This window comes from Dermatophagoides farinae, chromosome 4, assembly GCF_024713945.1.
Source record: "Dermatophagoides farinae isolate YC_2012a chromosome 4, ASM2471394v1, whole genome shotgun sequence".
NCBI lineage: Eukaryota > Metazoa > Arthropoda > Arachnida > Sarcoptiformes > Pyroglyphidae > Dermatophagoides > Dermatophagoides farinae.
The window spans coordinates 4,035,125-4,058,433 of record NC_134680.1 but is presented as its reverse complement, the minus strand read 5'-3'; the positions used below and the strand labels follow the sequence as shown (position 1 = coordinate 4,058,433).

At 29.4% G+C, this 23,309-nt stretch overlaps 8 protein-coding genes across 14 annotated transcripts; 3 read left to right on the top strand and 5 right to left on the bottom strand.

The window, feature by feature from the left end:
- Positions 1 to 175: 175 nt before the first annotated feature.
- On the top strand, positions 176 to 2,117 carry LOC124490250 (uncharacterized). 2 transcript variants are annotated; one of them, XM_047052721.2, is made up of 6 exons: positions 176 to 442; positions 530 to 700; positions 769 to 790; positions 848 to 1,323; positions 1,400 to 1,671; positions 1,766 to 2,117. In XM_047052721.2, the coding sequence occupies exons 1-6, from the start codon at positions 389 to 391 to the stop codon at positions 1,944 to 1,946; spliced, it is 1,176 nt and encodes a 391-aa protein (XP_046908677.2). In that variant the 5' UTR covers positions 176 to 388; the 3' UTR covers positions 1,947 to 2,117. The 2 variants fall into 2 exon arrangements, with proteins under 2 accessions (XP_046908677.2, XP_075586356.1); XM_075730241.1 differs by having other exon boundaries at positions 769 to 1,323.
- An 81-nt stretch (positions 2,118 to 2,198) lies between these two features.
- On the top strand, positions 2,199 to 4,474 carry LOC124491136 (glutamate receptor-like). 3 transcript variants are annotated; one of them, XM_075730240.1, is made up of 6 exons: positions 2,199 to 2,490; positions 2,558 to 2,649; positions 2,726 to 3,451; positions 3,518 to 3,789; positions 3,867 to 4,072; positions 4,365 to 4,474. In XM_075730240.1, the coding sequence occupies exons 2-6, from the start codon at positions 2,602 to 2,604 to the stop codon at positions 4,406 to 4,408; spliced, it is 1,296 nt and encodes a 431-aa protein (XP_075586355.1). In that variant the 5' UTR covers positions 2,199 to 2,490; positions 2,558 to 2,601; the 3' UTR covers positions 4,409 to 4,474. The 3 variants fall into 3 exon arrangements, with proteins under 3 accessions (XP_075586355.1, XP_075586354.1, XP_046909708.2); XM_075730239.1 differs by lacking the exon at positions 4,365 to 4,474 and having other exon boundaries at positions 2,561 to 2,649; positions 3,867 to 4,156; XM_047053752.2 differs by lacking the exon at positions 4,365 to 4,474 and having other exon boundaries at positions 3,867 to 4,156.
- On the top strand, positions 4,415 to 6,170 carry LOC142597462 (uncharacterized). Its single transcript, XM_075730238.1, has 4 exons — positions 4,415 to 4,543; positions 4,623 to 5,354; positions 5,423 to 5,706; positions 5,765 to 6,170. The coding sequence occupies exons 1-4, from the start codon at positions 4,496 to 4,498 to the stop codon at positions 6,108 to 6,110; spliced, it is 1,410 nt and encodes a 469-aa protein (XP_075586353.1). The 5' UTR covers positions 4,415 to 4,495; the 3' UTR covers positions 6,111 to 6,170.
- Positions 6,171 to 8,257: 2,087 nt separating this feature from the next.
- LOC124500531 (cytochrome P450 3A9) lies at positions 8,258 to 11,454 on the bottom strand. Of its 3 annotated transcripts, none has more exons than XM_075729851.1 (3): positions 11,071 to 11,454; positions 10,171 to 10,213; positions 8,258 to 10,101 (listed from the first exon to the last, which is right to left on the bottom strand). In XM_075729851.1, exon 3 carries the CDS (start codon positions 9,855 to 9,857, stop codon positions 8,553 to 8,555), a length of 1,305 nt encoding a protein of 434 aa, XP_075585966.1. In that variant the 5' UTR covers positions 9,858 to 10,101; positions 10,171 to 10,213; positions 11,071 to 11,454; the 3' UTR covers positions 8,258 to 8,552. The 3 variants fall into 3 exon arrangements, with proteins under 3 accessions (XP_075585966.1, XP_075585965.1, XP_046920571.2); XM_075729850.1 differs by having other exon boundaries at positions 10,171 to 10,203; positions 11,053 to 11,452; XM_047064615.2 differs by having other exon boundaries at positions 10,171 to 10,211; positions 11,067 to 11,391.
- A 53-nt stretch (positions 11,455 to 11,507) lies between these two features.
- Positions 11,508 to 13,445, bottom strand: LOC124500532 (cytochrome P450 3A41). The gene is made up of 2 exons (XM_047064616.2): positions 13,195 to 13,445; positions 11,508 to 13,139 (listed from the first exon to the last, which is right to left on the bottom strand). The coding sequence occupies exons 1-2, from the start codon at positions 13,272 to 13,274 to the stop codon at positions 11,627 to 11,629; spliced, it is 1,593 nt and encodes a 530-aa protein (XP_046920572.2). The 5' UTR covers positions 13,275 to 13,445; the 3' UTR covers positions 11,508 to 11,626.
- Positions 13,446 to 13,640: 195 nt separating this feature from the next.
- Positions 13,641 to 15,243, bottom strand: LOC124500533 (glycine receptor subunit alpha-2). 2 transcript variants are annotated; one of them, XM_047064618.2, is made up of 2 exons: positions 15,040 to 15,243; positions 13,641 to 14,922 (listed from the first exon to the last, which is right to left on the bottom strand). In XM_047064618.2, the coding sequence occupies exons 1-2, from the start codon at positions 15,241 to 15,243 to the stop codon at positions 13,786 to 13,788; spliced, it is 1,341 nt and encodes a 446-aa protein (XP_046920574.2). In that variant the 3' UTR covers positions 13,641 to 13,785. The 2 variants fall into 2 exon arrangements, with proteins under 2 accessions (XP_046920574.2, XP_046920573.2); XM_047064617.2 differs by having other exon boundaries at positions 14,986 to 15,207.
- A 19-nt stretch (positions 15,244 to 15,262) lies between these two features.
- On the bottom strand, positions 15,263 to 16,241 carry LOC142597435 (uncharacterized). The gene is made up of 3 exons (XM_075729853.1): positions 15,993 to 16,241; positions 15,844 to 15,924; positions 15,263 to 15,774 (listed from the first exon to the last, which is right to left on the bottom strand). The coding sequence occupies exons 1-3, from the start codon at positions 16,096 to 16,098 to the stop codon at positions 15,473 to 15,475; spliced, it is 489 nt and encodes a 162-aa protein (XP_075585968.1). The 5' UTR covers positions 16,099 to 16,241; the 3' UTR covers positions 15,263 to 15,472.
- Positions 16,242 to 16,507: 266 nt separating this feature from the next.
- Positions 16,508 to 18,984, bottom strand: LOC124490248 (ABC transporter G family member 20). The gene is made up of 3 exons (XM_047052719.2): positions 18,605 to 18,984; positions 17,222 to 18,529; positions 16,508 to 17,165 (listed from the first exon to the last, which is right to left on the bottom strand). The coding sequence occupies exons 1-3, from the start codon at positions 18,891 to 18,893 to the stop codon at positions 16,582 to 16,584; spliced, it is 2,181 nt and encodes a 726-aa protein (XP_046908675.2). The 5' UTR covers positions 18,894 to 18,984; the 3' UTR covers positions 16,508 to 16,581.
- Between the last annotated feature and the right edge of the window lie 4,325 nt (positions 18,985 to 23,309).

The window sequence follows — 23,309 nt, the reverse complement described above, 5'->3', positions numbered from 1 at the left end:
TGTTCTCCAAAAGGTGGCAGCAGATGGTTGTGTTTTTTTTCAAAAGTGTAACCTAATGAACGATCATTAAATGATGAGAAACAGAGTCAAAAAAAAAAAAAAATGTTCGAGATTGCAAAAAAAAAGAAAAACAATGAGACTAATTATTATTATATTGTACAAATGTATCCTTATTTGAATGTACCACAATTTTGATTTTTTTTTCTATGTAATTAATAAACCGATCGGTGGTTGTGTTTGATAGCGAAGAAATCATGAAATGTTCATTGTTAAATATCTGTTCGAATAAATCGGGCGAAAAAAAAACACGTCATATACCATTCATACGGGTGACAATAACGACAGCAAGATTCGACGATTTTTTTCTTTCATTTGCTTTTGTTTTTGAATGGCAACATTATTGAATCTTCAAAATCAAACATTAAGAATCGGTTTAAATAATGTAAGTTTACATTTGATTTAATATGATTTTTTTTCTATCTATTTTTAATCTTTCTACAATCGATTATTTGGTTTGTTTATTTTGTAGGATCCACCATATACCATTATGGATCGATTCGGCGGAATCGAATTAACAATTATTAAAATGATGAGTGTTTATTTCAATTTTACGATCAAATTGGTCGATTGTCATGGAGAATATGGCGCCAAACTGTCCAATGGAACATGGACAGGATTGTTACGTAAATTAATTGATAATGTAAATTTATTCACTAGAAAAAAAATTGTAATTTTATTAATTATAAAATTAATTAATCATAATCATAGGAAATTGATTTCGGCATCGGTGGTATAATGATGACCTATGAACGTTACAATCATTTCAAATTTCTTTATCCATATACAGTTGATCGACTTACATTTGCAACGATTTTTCCGGAAAATCAAATAAATTTTGATTTATTAATTAGACCATTTTCCAAAGAAATTTGGCTTTGCCTATGGCTTTCATTATCACTATTTCTGATATTTCAAGAGTTTAAAATTTATTTCAATAATTCATTATTAATGAAAAACACGGGTAAAAAATCTCTTAATCATCATCATCATCGGGCAAATATTTTTTACATTGCCATCAGGCTTCTATTGAAACAACCATATCAGCAATTACGATGGATGAAAAAATTGGAAAAATTCTGTCTAATCATATGGTGTATGGCCATTATTGTATTACATATTTTATATGGAACATTTCTATTTTCAACATTGACCATACCCACAAAAATGGTAATCGATACGGTGGATAAATTGGCCGAAGAATGTGGACAAAATAAAATTATTATACTCACACAACTAAATAGTGCTAATGGAAAAATTTTATTGGTAAATAAATGCCATTATTAATGAATAAAATATACCAGAATATTAATAATAATAATAATAATCGATTAATCACCAGGAATCATATCGAAGATTATATGATTATACGGAAAATAGTGATGATGATGAACTTGCACTAAATCTGCTTATAAGACAAATGAATTATAGCCCGAAAGCCAAACAATATGCTGTCATTTCCTATAGGAAAACATTACAATATTATCAAAATGGTGGCGATGAAAAACAATTGTATTACATACCACCGAATCATTCCGGTTCATCCATTTCAATGACATGGATTTCTTTTCCATTTCGAAATGATTTCAAATATTTACAATCATTCAATAAATTGTAATTATATTGTTATTGTTATTATTATATAATAATATATATTTGATTTTTAATTTTGAAATTTCTTTTTTGTTTTTTTGTCTCTCATCATTAGACTTTCATTATATAAATCATCTGGATTGATAAAACATTGGTTTGAACGGGAAAAAATGAAAGCAAACAAGTTTAGATCATTGATGATAAACACTAACAAAAAACAACAATATAATGTTCCCCGTCACTATGATTACCATGATCATAAAGATGATTCAGTCTATGCTATTATTCGTACATAATCAACAAATCTTCAAATGTTATTTCAAATGTATCTTACATTTAACACAATCTCCATACTAATGTGTATTGTAGAAATTTTAAAATATCGAAAAAATTTTTTAAATTTTAATTTTCTCAGTTATATATTCCAAATAATTAATTCAAAATAATAGATTTGTGTATTCACGAAAAATGGGTGTGTGTGTAATCGATTTTTACTCGTTGATCAATTTTTCCAGTTGTCCATAATTGTTGATTAATGACTTATGCTGCCATCTATTTATTCGTGATCTAATATATAAATTAATAAGAAAACTGATGATGGATTGATTCATTTGTTGATCGAAATATTGTTAATCATCAAGGTCATCAAGATCATTTTAGATCGATGTATTGTTTTCGTTTTTTTTATGTTGAAATCAATGTGAATTTTATGTACCGAAAAAATTTTTTATTCAAGTACTGGAATGTTTTTTTTTTCATTCGTATCTGATCGATAATCGATCGATTCATTTTCATAGTTATTCATCATCAACACCATGACGTATAATAATAATTAGTATGGTATGATATTTTATAGGAATTTGTTTTTATGAAAATAATTAAGAATTTTCACTTTTATTCATTTCAGTAGGACAACAGAAAAAAAACGATTTCTTTCACAACGCAATAATAATGAGATTAAATTTGGAAGCAAAAACTTTAATTGTTGGATATAATAATGTATGTTTATCTATCTATTAGAATTCATATAACAATTTATTCTATTCTATTTTTAAAATAAATTAATAATAATCAGGATCTACCATATACATCTATCATGATACAATCATTGAATAATGATCGATTGTTTGGTATCGATACATCAGTAATCAGAACGATTGCCGAATATTTTAATTTTACAATCAAATTCATTGATTGTAATAATATCTACGGATATCGATTGTCGAATGGTTCATTTAATGGTATGATCGGATTGCTGGAAACTGAACAAATTGATCTTGGTATCGGTGGTGTTATGATGAACTATGAACGAAATTTGGTCACCAATCATCTTTATACACATCTAATAGATTATGTTACATTCATGACAAGCACTGCTAAACAATCATCGATTAATTATTATTCATTATTGAAACCATTCACCAATCAAGTATGGATGATGATATTGGCCATCTTTTTTCTGTTTTATATGATGAAACAAATTCGTAGCAATTTAATTGTGAAATATCAACGATATTTTAATGATTATCATAATAATAATATTATATGGATCAGTTTAGGTCTATTTTTTCGTCAACCATATCATCCATTAAGATCAACGCATTTATCATTTAAAATTATGATGTCATTTTGGATTTTATCGGTATTAATATTATCGACAATGTATGGCGTTTTTCTATCATCAGATTTGGCCATAGCAAATCATTATATTCATACGATTCAACATTTAGCCGATGAATGTCATTCGCAGAATATTATACCATTGATTCAGGCCAATACAAGTGCTATAAAAACTTTTTCTGTACATTTATAATATTGATCATAAACTAAATTGATTTTAATCAAGAAAATTCTATTTCAATCACAGATGTCTAAACGAAAAGATTTTCAAATGATTTGGGAAAAAACTCAACAAATATCCGATACTGAAGAAGGCATACAAATGATTATTGAACAGAATTTGAATGGTAAAAAATTCTCATTAATCACTACACGTTATTCATTACAATATTATCAATGCCATTATGGGAAAAATTTATTATATTTACCACCATTGCAATTCGAATCATCATTCTATCCATTTCTTGTATCGATACCAGTACGAAAATCTTTTGAACATTTCCAATCTTTCGATATATTGTATGTGTGTAAAAATGGAATTTTTTTAATTTTGAAACCTCAAAAACAAACAAAAAAAAATTTTTCTTTCTACCCAGAATATTCTATCTACAATCATCTGGTTTAGTGCAGAAATGGTTACGCGATGAATTAAGTAATCGTCAATCATCTAAAGAAATGGCAAAAATTTCAAAACAAAATAATCAATTTATCGATGATGCTGTGGAGCAGATTTCATTACATCAATATACCTATGAAGAATTTAAGTTAATCTTTCTATTACATATCTGGTGCATTACCATTTGTATGGCTATATTCATAATTGAATTTTCATTATCGATAAGAATTATAATTTCAAATTTGATTAACAAACGATGAAGAGAAAAATAACCAAAACAAAGACAAAACAAAAAAAAATTAAAGTTCCAGAAAAAACGCAATATTCTCACCTCGAATTGTGATGATCGATAATTATCGGTCGGATTTCTCAATCAACAATTTGATTGTCTATAGAAGAAAAAAATATTCAAATGTTAGAATGAAATTAATGACTATTGAATCCTTTTATTTTTTTTTTTTTCGTTTTTCACATTAAGTGGTGAGAGAGTTTAGGGCCAGTGAGAAAGAATCAGAAAAATGAATTTTCATTGGATTCGCAGTGGAATAAATATTTTCATTTGAATTCTACGATTCCAACGATATAAACGACATTATCATAATCGATAATATGCGATTAAATTTACAAGGAAAAATGATAAAAATTGGATTTTTCAATGTAAGTTTAATCGATATGTTTGAAATCTATTTTATTCTTATTTTTTTTTGGTTTTGTATTACCTTTTGATACAAAACAGGATCATCCACCATATACATCAGCGAATCCGATTCGTGATTCAACATCACCGGTAATTGGTCTCGAGCCGGATATAATTGATACAATGGCTGAATATTTTAATTTTTCTGTTCATTATATTCATTGTCATAATCGATCGATAATGAATCAAATGTTAATGGATAAAGTGATTGATTTCGAAATTGGCGGTTTAATGATGACATATCATCAACATTTACGAATGAATTTTTTCTTCACACATTGGATGGATTATATTACGTTCGGTACACGATGGTCAATGAAAAATTCTACTAGTTTTACATTATTATTGAAACCATTCTCCTATCAAGTTTGGTTCCTATTCATCGTTGTATTCATCGTGTTTATTATTTTGAATAAATTTAAAATCCGTATCATAATACCAATACGAATAGTACAGCATCGAAACCGTTTCAATTCACAACAATATCGATCATCAATTGAATTGAATTTATTATGGATCAATCTAAGCCTATTGTTTCGACAACCATATCATTGGCTACGTTATCTTGATACATCAATTAAAATATGTGTAATTTTCTGGACATTTTCGGCATTAATATTGACCACATTTTATAGTGGTTTTATTTCATCAATTTTGGCCATACCGATTCATGACGGCATCACGACCGTACATCAATTTGCCGAACAATGTGAATCACAAAATATTATCCCATTAATTCGTAATAACACAAGTTGGGCTAATGTTTTTTCCGTATGTATTTTATTAATATTAAATCATAATTTGAAAAATTGGTTGATCGATTTTTTTTTATTGTTTAGCATTCCAAAATTGATGTATTTCAAACGATATGGCGTAATTCTCGGCTGATTAACGATACAGAAAAGGAGTTACGGATAATTGCATCACAATCGATGATGAATGGTGATGATCGAAAATTTGCCATGATTACAGCCCGTGAAACATTACGATATTTTCGTTTCCTATTTGGCGATGGTTCTATATATACGCCACCAGATGGTGATGATTCAACATTCTATCCAATTTTGGTTTCAATACCGGTACGATTATCATTTGAATATGATCATCAACCATTCAATGATTTGTATGTGTAAAACTAAATTAAAACCATAGAAACTAAATGTTTTTTTATTTGTTCTCAGAATAATACATCTACAGGCAGCTGGTTTACTGGAACGATGGAGGAATCGACAATTAATACGTGTTCAATATCTCGATGAATCGATCGATTCATTCATTGATATATACAATGATTATGATAACAATGGTGATGATGGCGATAAAATTCAATCAAACAGAAATCCTTATCACATGACAAATTTTTTATCATCATCATCATTATCATCCATAGAATTAAATATGATTTGCTATTTTTATTTATGGTGCATAATAATCGCTATCATCATATTCTTTACAGAGATTCTAACGTATAAACATTTTTGTTCGAAATTCATTCACATTATAAAACACAGAAATTTAGTTGATTAATATGTGAAAAAAAAACAATAAATGTTCCTATTTCACCAAAAACAAAAGCAAAGAAAAAAACAATCAATTTTTCTGGATCGTGTTTATGAAGATCGATAATAATTATATTATTTCGATTTCTCATTTATGTGTGTGTGTGTGTATGAGAATGTAATTAATGGGAATTAATGGGAATCGACCCCTTTTTCATTTTGTGTTCGACAACATATTATGGTAGCAAAAAAATGAAACCATTTTCATTTTTTTTTCTTAAGAAAATATTCTCTTTTTTCATTCGGTTTTTTGAATTCTATAAACAACATCATAATCGATAAAATGCGATTAAATCTACAACGACAAATAATTAAGATTGGATTTTTTGATGTAAGCATATATGAAAAAATTTAAATTTGAATTTGAATTTATAAAGTTTTTAATCTCCTAAAAAGGATCCACCATACACATCGAAACGTGGTTCAATATCACCAATAATTGGTCTTGAACCGGATATAATCGATACGATGGCTGAATATTTTAATTTTTCTGTTCAATATATTCGTTGTGATAATATATCGGAAATGTTTCGAATGTTACATTATAAAGAAACGGATTTTAACATCGGTGGTATAATGATGACATATGATCGACATTTACGAATGAATTTTTTCTTCTCACATTGGATGGATTATGTAACGTTTGGTATGAGATGGCCAGAACGAAATCATAATGGTTTCAATTTATTATTAAAACCATTTTCTTATCAAGTATGGTTCCTATTAATCACCGTATTCATCGTGTTTATTATTTTGAATAAATTTAAAATCCGTATATTAATACCAATACGAATAGTACATCATCAAAACGGTTTAAATTCACAACAATATCGATCCTCGATCGATTTGAATTTATTATGGATCAATCTAAGCCTATTGTTTCGACAACCATATTATTGGCTACGTTATCTCGATACATCAATTAAAATATGTGTAATTTTCTGGACATTTTCGGCATTAATATTGACCATATTTTATGGTGGTTGTATTTCATCAATTTTGGCCATACCGATTCATAATGGCATTACGACCGTACATCAGTTTGCCGAACAATGTCACTCACAAAATATTATCCCATTAATTCTAAACAACACAAGTTTTGTTCGTGTTTTCAACGTAAGTTTCTGGTACACAATTCATAGATCACATATTGGTTAATCAAATTTTGTTCTTTGATTTTCAGTATTCTAAACTTGATGTATTCCAAACGATATGGCGTAATTCTAGGCTGATAGAGGATATGGAACAAGAATTACGAATAATTGCATCACAATCGATGATGAATGGTGATGATCGAAAATTTGCCATGATTACAGCCCGTGAAACACTACAATATTTTCGTTTCCTATTGGGAGATGGCTCTATATATATACCACCAGATGGTGATGATTCATTCTATCCAATTTTGGTTTCAATACCGGTTCGATTATCATTTGAATATGATCATCAACCATTCAATGATTTGTATGTGTAAATCTAAATTAAAACCATAGAAATTAAATTAAAATATTTTTATCTGCTTTCAGAATAATACATCTACAGGCAGCTGGTTTACTACAACGATGGATGAATCAAGAATTATCACGTGTTCGAGATCCTAGTGAATCGATTGATTCATTCATTGACATATACAATGACTATGATTACAATGGTGATGATGACAATAAAATTCAATCAAACAGAAATCCTCATCACATGAAAAATTTATTATTATCATCATCATCATTATCATTCATAGAATTAAATATGATATTTTATTTTTATTTATGGTGTATGTTCATTAATGCCATCATATTTTTCATGGAGATTTTCATTTATAAACGTTTGTTGTTATGCAAAAAAATTATTCACACATTTAAAATTTCGTTTACGAATTTATTATGATTCTTATCTCCACTCTGAAAATTCATTATCATAATGAATAATTTTTTCCGAATTTATTAAAATCGATTATTATTATTATTATTTGATATCACCACACGATTATTATCGATTGATTGATTGTTTAATTCGATCGATCTATGTACAAAATTTTTTTCTGTTCTGTTATCATTGTACATCTTTGATTGTAATAATAATTATTATTATTACGATGAATAACAATATTGATGATTGTACAAAAAAGAGAGGCTTTTATTTTGTCCACAATAATTATAATAATTACAAATTATTCATTGTGGATAAAATATGACATTTATCTCAATGATATATAAATGAATGAATAAATTGCAGCTGATGAAATTGTATCTTTTTTGTGGAATCTTGAAACACACACACATATAATTGGCTGGTTTTTATCGATTTTAACGACTAAAATCTTGCCACGTATGATTGGAATGTTGGTCATAAATGTTTGTTCGAGTTTTATTTTTAAATTTTTTACATATCTGGCATTTTATTATTGGCCGATTCAACAACGTTTAGTTATTCTCAAATCAAATGGTAATGATTGCATTATTGGCGTTCCTTTTACGAATGTCAACATCGATGGTGTTTCAGGTAATGTTTCGAAATGATAATTCAATAACAAACGTGATAGACAATAATGTAATTCTTGATAAGCGAAACGCATGCCAACACAATTTCTAGGGCCAAGACCAAATGGAAAATAAGTATATGGTACAAGATTATGACGATTTTCTGGCATAAAACGTTCAGGTAGAAATTTTTCCGGTTCTGGATAATAATCTTCACAATGATGTACGGCATGTGTTGGTAAATGAATAATCGTATTTTTTTGTAATGGAATACCATTCAATTGACAATGATCTACCGATACTGATCTTGGAATTATTGAGCATGGAGGATATTTTCGTAACGTTTCCTTTATGATTGATTCAAAATATGGTAATTTGTGCATGATTATATCAAAATATTCATGTGAATTATAATCTAATCCATCGAGTTTGGCTTGTAATTCTTCATAGCAACGTTGTTGAATGGTTGGATTCCATGCCATTTCAAAAAGACAATGGACTATAATCGATGACGTTGTTTCGAAACCAGCAATCAATAATAGAACACTATTGGCAATCACTTCAGTTTCAGTCAATTTTCCTTTCGCCAAAGTAGAACGTAAATTTTTTGTTTTTTCCTTATTTTCATTTATTATCGACTGCTGGTTACTTTCATTGTTCATCGTGATAATAAGATTATCAAGATTATCATCATTGATGACATCGTCGTCAACTTCAGCATCAAGTATCAGCTGTAATATATCGGCTGATTTTTGATCATTATCATGTTTTCGTTGTTGTATCAAACGTATTACAAGATTACAGAAATAATTATATGGTTTTTCATTGAAAAATAAACGAATTCGTAGTAATCGAAGTAAAAATTTTGGCATTGTAATTGCAAGAATCGTTTGAAAAATATTTTGTCGAAATAATGCCATACCCATTTCGACAAACGAATCTTGAACATTTGTCGAATCATTTGAATTGATTGCCGTACTAAAACCAGTGGCAGCAATTACATCCATCGTAAGACCCATAATAAATTTACGTACATTGAGATGACCATTTGATTGTTGAATGTTTCGTTCAAAATGCTCGAATAATTGATCAATACATTGATTCATCATTGGTATGGTTGAACGAATTTTGCCAGTAGTAAACGATGGACTTATTATTGCACGCATACGTTTCCATTTATCAATATCGGTAAAGAATAGATTTTCATTGAAATATTTATGATAGGTACGTAATTCCATACGATTTGCATAATTACGAAAATCTTTTATAAATACTTGTTGAATCAACTCTGGTTCATGAATCGTTAATATCGGTGTGAGCAATTGAAATGATCCAAATATTTTTCCATATTGTCGATAACGTTCCAATGTTAATTTTGGCCATGATTGTCTTCCTAATTCATGATCCGTACCAAGTAAAAATATTGGTTTCGGTCCAGGTATTCCTAATCGTTGCCATAAACGTTGTTTATGTTGTACATATCTTGTGGAAAAAAAATTATTATAAACGAATAGAAAAAAAAACATTCAATGAATTTGAATAATAACTTACAGATAGAATACAGTTGAAGTAATTGTAATTAAACTTATTAACCCTAGAAAGGTAACCTTATCGATATTGCGGGAAAGGTAACCTACGTAAATTTTACGTAGTTGATATGCCTAACTTATTTCCGCTATAAAAATTATTTATCCGATTATTTATGTTAAATTTTAACGTTTATTCGTTGAATCACACCTCTATTTTATATTAAAGAAGAAAAAATCATTTTTCAAAAGTGGAAAGTTCAAAAATATCAAATTAAAGATATGGTGTAAATTTTGAATTTTTTTTTTTATTGTCAATTTTGAAATTATCACAGCGTCAAGAAAAAATGAAAAATGATCCTGTAAATATGATTAATCAATCGATGATTGTGTATCGAAACATGATTGACAAATTTTTATCTGATATTCGCCACGGGGGCGGTGCCACAACGTTTACATCCGGTCGTTGTTAAACGCTTTTTGCAAGCATTTTAATTTTGAATAAAGTGAAAAACATAAACAAATGAACAGAAAATACGTTTATTTCAAAAAATATTGCGACAAAAAACGTTTTTGACAAGTGAAAAGATAAAAAAAGAAAAAAATTAAAATTATTTTTATTCATAAATGACGTTTTTTGGGAAAAATTTCCGAAACTATCGCTCTCAGCAAAATTTTCTAAAATTTTTCTATGCTGATTCAGGCAACCATACGTAAATTTTACGTACAAGCTTTTACGCCTGAGCTTATAGATAACAGATAAAAGGCAAAAACTGGATCTTTTCTATTTCAAAAGGTGTAGAAATATATTCTTGAGGAATAGAAAGGGGTTCCAGCTGTCTTAGCATCGTGAGTGTTTTTTTGGAACATTTTGAAGTGCAAAAAGCATAAATTTTACGTAGGTTACCTTTCTAGGGTTAAAAACCAGATCATTTTTATATATATTGAATTTATTATTGTTTACTATTGTGCGTGAATTAATCATTAATCAATAAAAAAAAATTATGCTCAAAAAACAAACATGTTTGAATCACATATAGGGTGTGGCCATAATATAACGATTATGATGTATTCATTTTGATTTCTGTCATCATCATCATCATTATCATTATTGCAACAATGTCGTATACATGTATATGTAAAACATAATCGTCGGTGAAGGTCGATTATTTATTTGTGTTGTCATTTGTATTTTGTTCGATTGATTTTTCAAAAAGTTTTTTTCAAGTTTCAAACAACAAAAAAAAGTCTCATGATTTTTAATGTTTGTGTCTGTAGATATAGAAGATATTACGGCGCATTCAAATCTAATAGTAAAAATTGTTCTTCAATTTTTATCATCAAATAAAGGCATCATTATCATTATTATTAAAAGATTTTAATTATTTTCATGTCTTTTATCAATTTTAGGCAAAATTTTTTTTTTTATCATTTATACAACACAGTTTTTACAATTGTACAATGTTGTATATATTTATAGATTATCGCCTTATGATTTTCAATTTGAATGGTAATGTTGATAACAATGGTGAACGTGGTCTGAATTTCAACACTTTTGGTGTAACACCAGAGATTGTTTCAAAACGATATGTCATTATGATTCGCGATAATGCTAAGCGAATTTCCTGATATGCAAATCGCATTCCAATACAATTTCTAGGGCCCATTCCAAAGGGCATATATGTATAAGGTACAAGTTTGTCCTTATTTTCAGGCATAAAGCGTTCAGGATCAAATCGTTCTGGATCAGGATAATAATCTTCACAATGATGGATAGCATGCGTCGGAATATGAATTATTGTATCCCGTTTTAATGGTATACCATTCAATGAATGATCATCAACCGAAACGATCCTTGTCAATATGGTTACAGGTGGATAAAGACGTAATGTTTCTTTCACAACAGCTTGAAAATATGGCAGATACAACATAACTTTGTCATAATATTCAATGGAATTGACATCTGTGTCTTTCAAATTCTCCTTCAATTCCTCATAAAGACGTTCTTGAATTTCTGGATGCCATGCTAATAGAAATAGACAATGTGCGATGGTTGAGGATGTTGTCTCAAAACCGGCAATCAAAAAGAAAATGGCATTGGCAATGATTTCACTTTCAGTAAGTTTTTTCTTATTGACTGATTGATTTATCTTATTATCATTATCGATTTGTGGTTCATCAGCCGTTGCTTCAAGGTTATCAAAATTATCATCATCCACAACTTTTTCATCGACTTCCGCATCCAACATCAATTGTAGCAAATCTGTTGGTCTTTGTTTCATTGTTTTACGTTGTTTAATAATCTCTCTAGTTAGATTGCAAAAATATTCAAATGCTTCCTCTGTGAATGCGAAACGAATGTTAAGCAGATTCAGCAGAAATTTCGGAAACGTAAATATAGCTAACATGCGGAAATTTGATGAACGAAATAAACCCAAACCATTACGAAAGAATTGATCATCTTCACCAAGATTTGTATTCATATTCGTACTGAAACCAGCTGCTGCAATAACATCCATTGTAAAACCTGCGATAACTTTTTTCGTTTCCAGTTCACCATTAGATTGATTACGAATTTTTTCAAAAAGATCAAATAATCGATCCACACATCCGTTCATTGTTTTAGTCATTGCACGAAGTTTACCGGTCGTAAATGATGGACTGGCAATACTACGCATCCGTTTCCATTTTTTATCCAATGAAAATAATAAATTTTGATTTAACAGTTCATGATATGTACGTAGTTTTGCACGATTAATGAAACAATGAAAATCTTTAATGAAAACCTGTTTGATTAATTCAGGATCCATAATGGTCAATGTTGGTGTCAATAATTGGTAACCACCGAAAAATTTTCCATAACGTCGTACACGACGCATTGTTATTGATGGCCAATCATTGAATCCTAATTCAATATCCGTACCAAATAGAAACAATGGCTTTATACTAGTTACACCATGTTCATTCCAATAATTTTGTTTCCGATTTATGTAGCTGTAAAATAAAAAAAAATTAACCAAAAAACTAAAAATAATAAAAAAAAAATTACTTGATAATCCATACGATCACACCGCCAAATATGATTAATTCGATGGTCCAAATCACATAGTCATAAAGTATGCCGAACATTTTCTTTTCTGAATGTCAATTGATGATCGACGGCAACGGCGACACACTAATAATGTAGAATAAAATTAAATCCTCTCATTTATATGTTAATTTACAATCAATTTGCTTCTTGTTTCATTTTGTTTACCAGTATATTTTTATCACACCAGAAAAAAAATTTACAACTATCATATCAGCACTGTTTTAGTGTTAAACTTTAAGTACAACATTGTTGTATACATCAAATTGGCTCATTTGATGTGATAACATTGAATATATTTGATTGTTGTTGATTGAAAATTGTATCAAGTGCAAATCCTATGCTATTCAATCAATCGAATTGAACTTTATTTATTTTAACAATTATGGCAATTGTAGTCATGATTAGATTCAATAGATTTTAATAGATGTCTTTTTCAATAAAACAATCTTTCATCATCTTTCATAATTGTTTTAAATCATTATATATTCACTGAATAAAGGTACCAATTTGATATAAATATTCTAAATTCTTAATAATCAATCAATCACATTATTCAATAGCTATTTGTTCGATCATTGATGCTGCATATAATGTAATCCAATAGATTAGATTGAATATTGCAAAACAGATGGGAAATAATATTCGTGAACGACGATCAATTTCATATGCAAATTCTTCTCCATTATCGATACGGATTTGTTTCAATTGTTTTTTGTAATCTGTCGTTTTTCGTTTCACACAATCATTATAATGATTGAAATTTATGATAGAATCAGTTTTCGATAATGACAATTCCGGATTCTTATCATTATTATTCATCATATGATTTATAATATCGAAATGTTTACGTTTTTTTGCCCAAAAACGTTTTTTTCTATGATAAATATAATTAACGGCAACATATTCGACAATACTTGCAAATACAAATATAATACAGGATAATATCCATAAATCTAGTGAATGAATATAAGAAATTGTTGGTAATTTTTCTCTTGCTGAACGAGCCATCGTAACCATTGTAAGCATTACGGTAACACCCAAAGTAATACGTGCAGGCGCAGCAGTTATTTCAATCCAAAACGAACCCCAACTAACGATGACAAACAACGCTATAGGAATGTAAACATCCAATAATGATTGCATGAATTTACGACGTATAAAAAATATTGCTGTTAATCGTGAATATGTGCCCGTATGTGTGTAGGTGATATTTGTTTCAATTAATTGATAATCAATTAATTCAAAACCATTCCAATGAAAATCCGGTGCAAAATAAATTGACGAATAATTGTCAATTGTTGACCATCGTAAACGAAGATCATTAAGATTAAGCTCATTAGTTTCAATTTCAAAGTGAATTCGTTGTAAATCAAATGGATATAGATGAAAATTTAATTGATTTAATCCACAAAGGCTCATCCGTTTACTAAGCAATATTAATCCATTTGTTTGCGAAATTCTCACAAGAACGGGATGTTCATCTCGATTGTTGAATACATTCGGTTGTTTTGCATTAACAATGAAAATTGGTGGCAACCAAATACGATTCAGATGCCATACACCACCTTGTATTACTGATTTTGTTGTTGTTGTATGATTTTGTTGTCGTTGTGAAATTGATTGATTTAACATGTTAATACGTTTATCCAGCCAGGATGTTCGTAATAGTAAATCTAAATGAAATTCCTGAAATTTATTTAGAAAAAAAACAATTGAATAAAAAAACAAATGAAATGATGAGAACATTACATTATTTGATTCATAAATATTGGCAACACCGAATAAAAATATACTGATATTGACATTAATTGGCTGATTATTAATATTATCTGGAGGTAGCCAACGATTATAAATGGATGGATCGGTTTTCCAAATGAATAAATGATCATCATCATTGTTCGAATTTGTGTTATCTATTGCCATAATGAATATGAAATTGAACAAAATGAATTGTAGAATAAATCGATCCATGATGATGAAAAATAACTTGATGGTAATGAAAATCATCAAAAAACAAAAGAAATTTTTTTTCGATTTGAGATTTTACCTTTCCAGGATCATCTCATCAATGATCAAATGGATTTATTGATCATAAATCATTCAAGATTATCAATTATTTTTTTTTACAATCATAGAATGTATGTGATTGAGATTAGTAATAATCGATAATTATTGGAAATAGGTATCAAAACTATTAATCAATCACACTGGAAGAATGGACTTTTTTTCTCCATTATTATCCCCAATATTTTTTCCATTTTTTCTTGCCACCACCCACCCAAACAGCACCACCTCCGCCATTATATCCATAATTACCATGTCCATATTTACTACCTCCATGTTGATATCCACCAACATGTACTTTTTTGATGATAATTACTTTTTTGATCACAGCACCACCACCACCGCCATGATAGCTTCCGCCACCACCATGATAGCTTCCTCCACCACTACTGTGTTTTTCTGGCCAATAGCCATGACCACTGCTTGTTCCACTACCATGCCCACCACCTCCTCCGGCTCCATAACCAAATCCACCTGTTGAAGAAAATTGAATTAAAATTAAAATTAAAAATATTATTGAAATCTAAATCGATATTTTTTTACCACCACCACCGCCGCCGCCACCGCCTCCACCACCACCACCACCGCCACTTCCCCAACCGCTTCCAAAGCCATAACCATATCCTGTTAAACAAAATAGAATTTAGATTAAAATCTACATAATTTAAATTTAAATCAAAATCTTTTTTTACCTCCACCACTGCCACCTGTATTACTATAACCACCACAATCGACCATAATAATTATAGCGATCAAGATGATAATAAACTTGGACATAAAACTTGTTGATCGTCGCATTGTTGACAATGAGAAAGCAAAATAAATTTGGTGGACAAAACCCGAATCAATCAATAAATCAGGGGTAAACAAAATAAAGACGAAAAAAAGAATTCAATTTTCAGCTTTTCGTTTCATGTTCACAAAACTGAATATAAACTGTATTAAATATTGTTGGAATATTCCATTTTTCTTTTTGTTTTTATATATTTTATATTTTTCAAAAATCCCCAAAACGGAACTTGAAATCGATATTCTAAAGAATCAATAGTTGAAATCGACCGGATATCGATACTATGTCTGTATGTGTGTTTTTGTGTGTGTGTCAGTGCGACCTCAAAATACGTGCATGGAAACAATAAATAAATTGATTATAAAATTCATTTGAAGGAAAGAAAAAATCACGTTTTTTCCTCCCAAATCATATTACAATTATTTGAAAAATTTGCTGAAATTTTATTGTTTTAGTTGGCGTGGTTATATATAAAATATAAATGATCAAATCTAATTAAAACTAATTAAATGAAAACCAATTGATGCCGATATTATTAACATTATGAACCAAATACTTGGTGTTATTACACCAATGATGACCAGCGGATATGTTAGGTCCCAACCTCTTGACATGACGGAACGCATCGCTACCAATGCATATGTTTGCGGTCCAAAATAACTAATCGGTTTCATATATTTAGGCATAGCTTCGACTGGCCAGAATATACCGGATATTATTGATACCGGCAAAAATGATGCCATTGCTAAGGCTAGTGCTTGACTTTCATTTTGTGAGAATGCTGAAACAACCAGTCCAAGGGCCATTCCACACATTCCTTGTATTAATGTTATCAAATATATAATCATGACGGATCCTTGATTTTCAACATCGATTATATATAACATTGTAATCACAGATAATAACACTTGCACAGCCAACACTAATAATTGTGTACTAATCTGTGATACGATAAATTCAAATGTTTTAACACCGGCCACCAATGTACGTTCGAAGATGCCATCTTTACGTTCCAATACTAATGTTATGGCTGTTAATGCCATTGCAGCAAAAAATATTGCCATCGATATTAAACCTACAAAAAAAGAATGGATTTAAAATCGATAAAAAAAATTGTTTCTGAAAACAAACCTGGTGCCATAAATTCACTCATTTTTGGCGATTTCATTCCATATACATAATCATAATTGAATGGATTTTGTTGTACAGGATTCAATGTTTGATTCGTATCGGTAAATAATTCTGTTGCCATTGCCATTGTCTGATTGAATGTTATCCATAATTCTTTCTGTATTGTATTGGTTATAACATAATTTGTCGTATCTAAATGTAAATCAATTTGTGGTAATCGTATATCATCGATATTATCATCACTTGCAATCAATTGCATTATACGTGTATAATTGTATTGAAATGATAGCAATGCCCATGCAAATCCATTTTGTACTTGTTGTATTGCTTCATCATAATTATCGAATTCAATCAAACGAAATGTATTATTATTTAGATTATTGATGAATAAACCAGATAGAATTGGTGGACGATCCGTATTATAAATAGCCACTGGTATATCATAAGGATCTGGTCCAAGACATGTGAAATTCAATAAACATTGAAAACTAGGCATCAGGAATTGTATGATTAACATTGATAGATTACGACGAATTCCGGTTATATTTTTCCAATTCAATGCCCGTATACGATCGATGAATGCAAATTTTGGTTGATGTTGAAATGGATTGATTGTCGAGGTTTTATGTGAATTATCATCATCATCATTATTATTGGTAACAATTGTCATATCGAATACTTGTTGTTGTTGATTTTCATCAATCGAATCGGATTGACAAAGATGAAGAAAAACCGATTCCAATGTTGATAATTGTAATTGTTCCATTAGAATGGTTGGATTTTTTTCTGCCATCAATCGTCCATTACGCATGAATGATACAATATCAGCTGATCGTGCTTCTTCGATATATTGTGTTGTAATAATGATGGTTAGATTCATTTTTTCCGTCAACATCCGTAGATAATCCCAAATGTTTTGTCGTAAAACTGGATCCACACCAACGGTTGGTTCATCCAATATTAATAACGGGGGTGAATGTATCAACGCAACAGCTAATGATACACGACGCTTTTGGCCACCACTTAGATTATTTATGTAACGATCTTTTTCTGGCAGATTCAAAAGTTGTATTAACTGTTCCGTACGATTATCGATATTTTTAATTGTCATATGGAATAATTTTCCAAAATATTCAAATGTTTCGGCTATAGTAAAATCAGCGAATAATGCCACTTCTTGTGGTGTATAACCAATACCTGGACCTGGTATACCACTTTCTGGTGTTCCTGGTCGTTGACCATAAACAGAAATTTGTCCACTATCCGGTTGTCGAATGCCAATCACACAACGTAATAATGATGTTTTTCCTGTGGATTTTTTTTTCATGAGAAAAAAAATTCATGTTTTTCTAAACAAAAAAAAAAATTTGTATAAAAACATACCACACCCACTTGGTCCAAGAAGGCCATAAATCTGTTTAACCGGTACATTCATATTAACACCTTTCAATACTTGATGATTACCATAACTTAGGAAAACGTTACGAATTTTAACGGCAATCGGTGATAATTGATTATGATGATTTGATTCATTTTTATTACGATTATGATTATTATCCAATTTGGTCGTCGTCGTTTTCGTTCCAGTTTGATCATCATAGAATCCATAATTTTCATATACAACATTCTTGTTAATGTTGCTATCATTGTCGGAAATGGTTACCATATCCATGATGATGATGATGATGATGATGTGAATTTTTTTTTCAACAATCCAGAATAAAACTTGTTGAAATGTGCCATAAGAAAGCTGATTGAAAATGTGAAAATGAAATTTGAAAAATTTCACCGCATTTCATCCTTGTCTGTATGTCTGTTGTTGTTTTTTCAAGGATTTTAGTATTAGCATGTTTTTTTTTGTTTTGCTTTTTTTTCTGAAAAAAATGTAGAGGAAAAAAAAGTTAAAATTAATGAATTTTTACCACAAATTTTCAAATTTAAATTTTATTTTATTTTATTTTTTGTTTGTTTGTTTGAATTTAGGAATTTTTATTATAAAATATATGATGATGATGATGATGATATATTTTGACATTAGATGGCAGAACAAAACCAACTTTTGGAATTTTCGTATTCGAATGAATATTTTTCGTTATTGATTATTACACAACATATCTCAACTCAACATAATAAGTCGTCAATTTCTGAAACTTTAATTAAATGAGCAAATGAAAATGAATTTGTATCGACAACAACAACATAGAAAAAAAACAAACAATGACAAATCAATGATTAAGAAAAAAAATCATTGACCGATGATTCTTTGTGTTTAAGGCTATTTTGTATTTTTATTGACATGTTCATTCAATAGGAATTTTTATTATATAATCGGATTAATAATTTACTACCATTGATTGATTGAATCATTGTCCAAAATTTCCGTATACATTAATTCAAATAAAATCGATTCGTTTATTCAACTACAATTTTATGTAGCAAATTCTCTCAGATTATCAGTACCCACATACAAGCAAAAGAAAACAAACAAAAAATCTGATCACATTCATAATCTTTTCAATCGAATAAATCGAAAAAATAAAAATTAAAGAAGCCACGTTTCTTTTGTTTTTGAAAATAAGTGGCCTTTACATAACAACAACAACAACAACAACAACAACAACAAACGATTAAGCAATACTATTAACAACGATTATCGAAAATGTAATGTATTTACTTTTGGCTGATAAATTGTTCTTTTTTCTAGAGTCGTTAATTTTTTTTTGTTTGTTTGTTTGTTTAATTCGAGAAATAATTCTTAATGTTTAAATTTTTTTCTGTTCATTCGGTTCAGTATTTCTCTCCGTGTGTGTGTGTGTGTATGAGTGTGTGAACCAAAATATCATTGAAATTAGATTAAAAGTTGAGAATTTTATTGTTGCTAAGATATTTTTCATCTTGTTTTAATTCAAATGAAAATTTGTATTCGTAATTCTATGAGCGTTTAAAATAAATGTTCAGTGCACACACATGAGTGAATTAGTAAATGTGTGTGTGTGTGTGTGTGTGTGTGTGGGATTCATGATCAGAATAGATTTATAGTAAGAATCATTCTTTTGAAATTCTGATCAGATAGAAATTTCGATTGTCAAGATTGTTTTTTTTGTGTAATAATAATAATAATAATAATTTGTTTTCGTTTAATTCACAGAGCCTCGAATAAATGGAAAAATGGTTATTTTTAAAATAAAACAAAAAAACATTTCATTCTTACCATTCTGGAGAAATTATCATTTTTGATTATGATTTTTTCTTGTTTTGTTTTGTTGTAGTTTGAAAAAAAACATCAACAACAATAACAATAAAACGCCTGACCGGTTACAGGTATGTGCGTGTGGGTGTATGTTCTGTTATTGTTGTTATTGATATTTGATTCGTCAGCATTCTTTTTTTTCATTCGGATATTATATTTATTTGAATTTGCCAAGTCAAATACGAAAAACAGAAAACAAAACAGAGAATAAAAATAGAAATTTTTGTAAATGAAAAACGGTGAAAAATTGTCACGTTTTTTTTGGTAGCTAATTATCAAATTTCCAGAATGATTAATTCACGTAATTCACGTAATAATTTGATGAATGGTAAAATGAAGAATCGATTGCCATTGCCTATCGAGATAATCGATTCTATCGTTTCAAACAAAATTTGTACACTAATCACATTCGAAAATTGATTTTTTAAGTAAATTGACACGTTTGTCGAAATAAACTTTAGAAAATAAAATTTAAATTAAAAATTTCACAAAACATTGCTTTTTCTTTGTTTTTTACACTTTTTTTTTGGTTCCAATTTCGTTCGTTTCGGTTGAATGGGAAGTACAAATTTTTCTAATGAATATTTTCATTGAATTTTATGATCATTGTCACTAAATGATCGTAAATATCGATTTTCAATCAACCATTATTGATGATACATTTGTTTGGATAAGGAACAAACATTTCATAAAAATTCTGGCTGAATAAGAAAATAAAAATGCATTTTTTTTTGTTTTCATACAATGTCAATAAGTAAGTAAGTAAATGATGTCAGCCCGTTCATTTGTTTAATAATAATTGTCTCTTTTTTTCTGATAATTTAAAACAAAGATTCCTATTACATTTTTGATGATGATTCTGATTTTTGTGTATGTTTGTCTGTTTTCGTTTAGAATTTAGATTCATTTACCCGGAAAAACATTAATGAATGTTCCAAAAAGAAAAAAAAATGTTCTTATGTGTTTGTATTTGTGTGTTCCAAGAATCATTATCAAATAATCAAGAAAAGAATTGCACCACCATCAACAACAATACAAAATGTACTTCATTGTTAGCCAAAAAAAAAAAAAACAGTAAAAGGTTCAAAGTAAGTTTATTTGTTTGCTTTGAATTTAATATTATCGTATTATTGTAGTATTTTTTTTCCTTTTCGATTCTTTTCTTCACTTGATTCGGTTTGAATTATGAAAATGGTAGTCTTGGAAACCACACACACGCACAAGATGATAGATTTTCTTTTTTTCATTCCATTTCATTTAATATCATCATCACCATTAAATATCTTTCTTCTTACGATGATGATGATGATGATTGAGCTCTTAGGAATCTTGAGAATTCGTTTTTGAACATACACACACACACACATGAAATTTGCAAAATGATGATAATGATTTTTTTCTTGCTCTTTTGTGATTTTTTCTTGAATTTTTTTAGCCTGGAATTTGCAAATCCACATTTGTTGTCATTGATGTTGATGATGATGAAATAACGGTGAAATTTGGCCTAATCTATTGAAATTGTTTATTGGCATGTTAGACATATCGTATGTGATTGTTTGTTTAAATAAATATTCAACAATAATAACAACAGTGATATTTTTTCTGGTGTTGACATTTAGAATGACGTTTACATTATCATATAATCAAAATGAATCATCATCATCATCATCATCAGCAACATCTTCAACGAAAAATCGAAAGAATTTCGATGCAATTATAAAAATTATGATGACGACAAAAAAATCTTCGATAATTAATTCAAAAAACAATCGCGGAAAAATAATGGAAGAAAAATCACAAGGATTGCAAAAAATTCTGAAAGGGTACCGGGTGGTTTTCGGTCAAAATCTGCCCCCAAGTTTTTATTTTTTTAAAATGTTAGTCATGTCCATTGATGATTCTCGAAATAATTTTTAGTTCATTTGGTCCAGCAACTTCCGGTAAAATCGCGAAAAACAACGCGATTTTTCCAGATCTCACTAAGTATGAGGTGGTATGCCTCAATTTTTTCTCATGATAAAACTGATCTAATCAACATTCTATTTTGAAAATATCAAAGAAAAATATTTGGTGGAACATGTTCAAAAATCCGGAAATCCATTTTTTCACCATGTAAGTCTATGGAGTTCATCATGTGATATCCACAACGTAAGTGTTTATGATGTTCACCATGTAAGTGTATGGTGTTCATTATGTAAGTCTATGATATTGTGCATATTGCAATGGTAATCGATGATAGCCTAAACTAAAAACATCCTGATACATTGTTGAAGGATTTGCACCACTGATGATTTCACTCTTGATTGATGTTGACATTGTTGTGTGGCGGAGCATTGGTGATGTTAGACCGGATGCAGATTACAGATTGAAACAGGTGGCAGGCATTGATTTCTTTGGGCATTAGTTGAAGTTATGATATTCTCCGCAGTGGAAACACATCTGATCTGGTACATGGCAGTAGCCGATTTTATGATTGTAACCATAACATTTATAGCATTGCATCATCAGCGTCATATCCTTGATGTGTGTAGTCTGGCAATCGATGATGATCTTGTTGCGCATCTGTTGTATGATGATATCCTGTAACTTTGGATTTACACAAACGGCAGAATTCCTCAGCCTCGGTTTGCGATTCTGCCGCGAATATATTGGTTCAATCTCGTGCTCGATGTTTGTTTTTTGATATGAAATTCGAGATCAGATGGTTGAAAGACCAAATCATACTTAGTAACTGTTCTTTTTTCGATGCGGCCATCAGCTCCTTTGATCATCATCATTGGGTACAGAATTCGAGGTGGCTCATGGACATGATCAGGTGAATCATTCGTTCCAGGGCTA

What these genes read in the sequence shown, in the direction of transcription:
- LOC124490250 (XM_075730241.1), top strand. Translation starts at nt 389, where the DNA reads ATGGCAACATTATTGAATCTTCAAAATCAAACATTAAGAATCGGTTTA. An exon ending in TACGTAAATTAATTGATAAT is followed by an intron (nt 701 to 768) that starts GTAAATTTATTC and finishes TCATAATCATAG; the next exon opens with GAAATTGATTTCGGCATCGG. An exon ending in TTACAATCATTCAATAAATT is followed by an intron (nt 1,672 to 1,765) that starts GTAATTATATTG and finishes TCTCATCATTAG; the next exon opens with ACTTTCATTATATAAATCAT.
- LOC124491136 (XM_075730239.1), top strand. Translation starts at nt 2,602, where the DNA reads ATGAGATTAAATTTGGAAGCAAAAACTTTAATTGTTGGATATAATAAT. An exon ending in TAATTGTTGGATATAATAAT is followed by an intron (nt 2,650 to 2,725) that starts GTATGTTTATCT and finishes AATAATAATCAG; the next exon opens with GATCTACCATATACATCTAT. An exon ending in TTCCAATCTTTCGATATATT is followed by an intron (nt 3,790 to 3,866) that starts GTATGTGTGTAA and finishes CTTTCTACCCAG; the next exon opens with AATATTCTATCTACAATCAT.
- LOC142597462 (XM_075730238.1), top strand. Translation starts at nt 4,496, where the DNA reads ATGCGATTAAATTTACAAGGAAAAATGATAAAAATTGGATTTTTCAAT. An exon ending in GTTGGGCTAATGTTTTTTCC is followed by an intron (nt 5,355 to 5,422) that starts GTATGTATTTTA and finishes TTTATTGTTTAG; the next exon opens with CATTCCAAAATTGATGTATT. An exon ending in CATCAACCATTCAATGATTT is followed by an intron (nt 5,707 to 5,764) that starts GTATGTGTAAAA and finishes ATTTGTTCTCAG; the next exon opens with AATAATACATCTACAGGCAG.
- LOC124500531 (XM_075729850.1), bottom strand. Translation starts at nt 11,078, where the DNA reads ATGATCTGGTTTTTAACCCTAGAAAG. An exon ending in TGGTTTTTAACCCTAGAAAG is followed by an intron (nt 10,204 to 11,052) that starts GTAACCTACGTA and finishes AGGGTTAATAAG; the next exon opens with TTTAATTACAATTACTTCAA. An exon ending in ACTTCAACTGTATTCTATCT is followed by an intron (nt 10,102 to 10,170) that starts GTAAGTTATTAT and finishes TTTTTCCACAAG; the next exon opens with ATATGTACAACATAAACAAC.
- LOC124500532 (XM_047064616.2), bottom strand. Translation starts at nt 13,274, where the DNA reads ATGTTCGGCATACTTTATGACTATGTGATTTGGACCATCGAATTAATC. An exon ending in GTGATCGTATGGATTATCAA is followed by an intron (nt 13,140 to 13,194) that starts GTAATTTTTTTT and finishes TTTATTTTACAG; the next exon opens with CTACATAAATCGGAAACAAA.
- LOC124500533 (XM_047064617.2), bottom strand. Translation starts at nt 15,207, where the DNA reads ATGGATCGATTTATTCTACAATTCATTTTGTTCAATTTCATATTCATT. An exon ending in ATATTTATGAATCAAATAAT is followed by an intron (nt 14,923 to 14,985) that starts GTAATGTTCTCA and finishes AATAAATTTCAG; the next exon opens with GAATTTCATTTAGATTTACT.
- LOC142597435 (XM_075729853.1), bottom strand. Translation starts at nt 16,098, where the DNA reads ATGCGACGATCAACAAGTTTTATGTCCAAGTTTATTATCATCTTGATC. An exon ending in TACAGGTGGCAGTGGTGGAG is followed by an intron (nt 15,925 to 15,992) that starts GTAAAAAAAGAT and finishes TTTGTTTAACAG; the next exon opens with GATATGGTTATGGCTTTGGA. An exon ending in TGGCGGCGGCGGTGGTGGTG is followed by an intron (nt 15,775 to 15,843) that starts GTAAAAAAATAT and finishes TTTCTTCAACAG; the next exon opens with GTGGATTTGGTTATGGAGCC.
- LOC124490248 (XM_047052719.2), bottom strand. Translation starts at nt 18,893, where the DNA reads ATGGATATGGTAACCATTTCCGACAATGATAGCAACATTAACAAGAAT. An exon ending in TCTTGGACCAAGTGGGTGTG is followed by an intron (nt 18,530 to 18,604) that starts GTATGTTTTTAT and finishes AAAAATCCACAG; the next exon opens with GAAAAACATCATTATTACGT. An exon ending in GAGTGAATTTATGGCACCAG is followed by an intron (nt 17,166 to 17,221) that starts GTTTGTTTTCAG and finishes CTTTTTTTGTAG; the next exon opens with GTTTAATATCGATGGCAATA.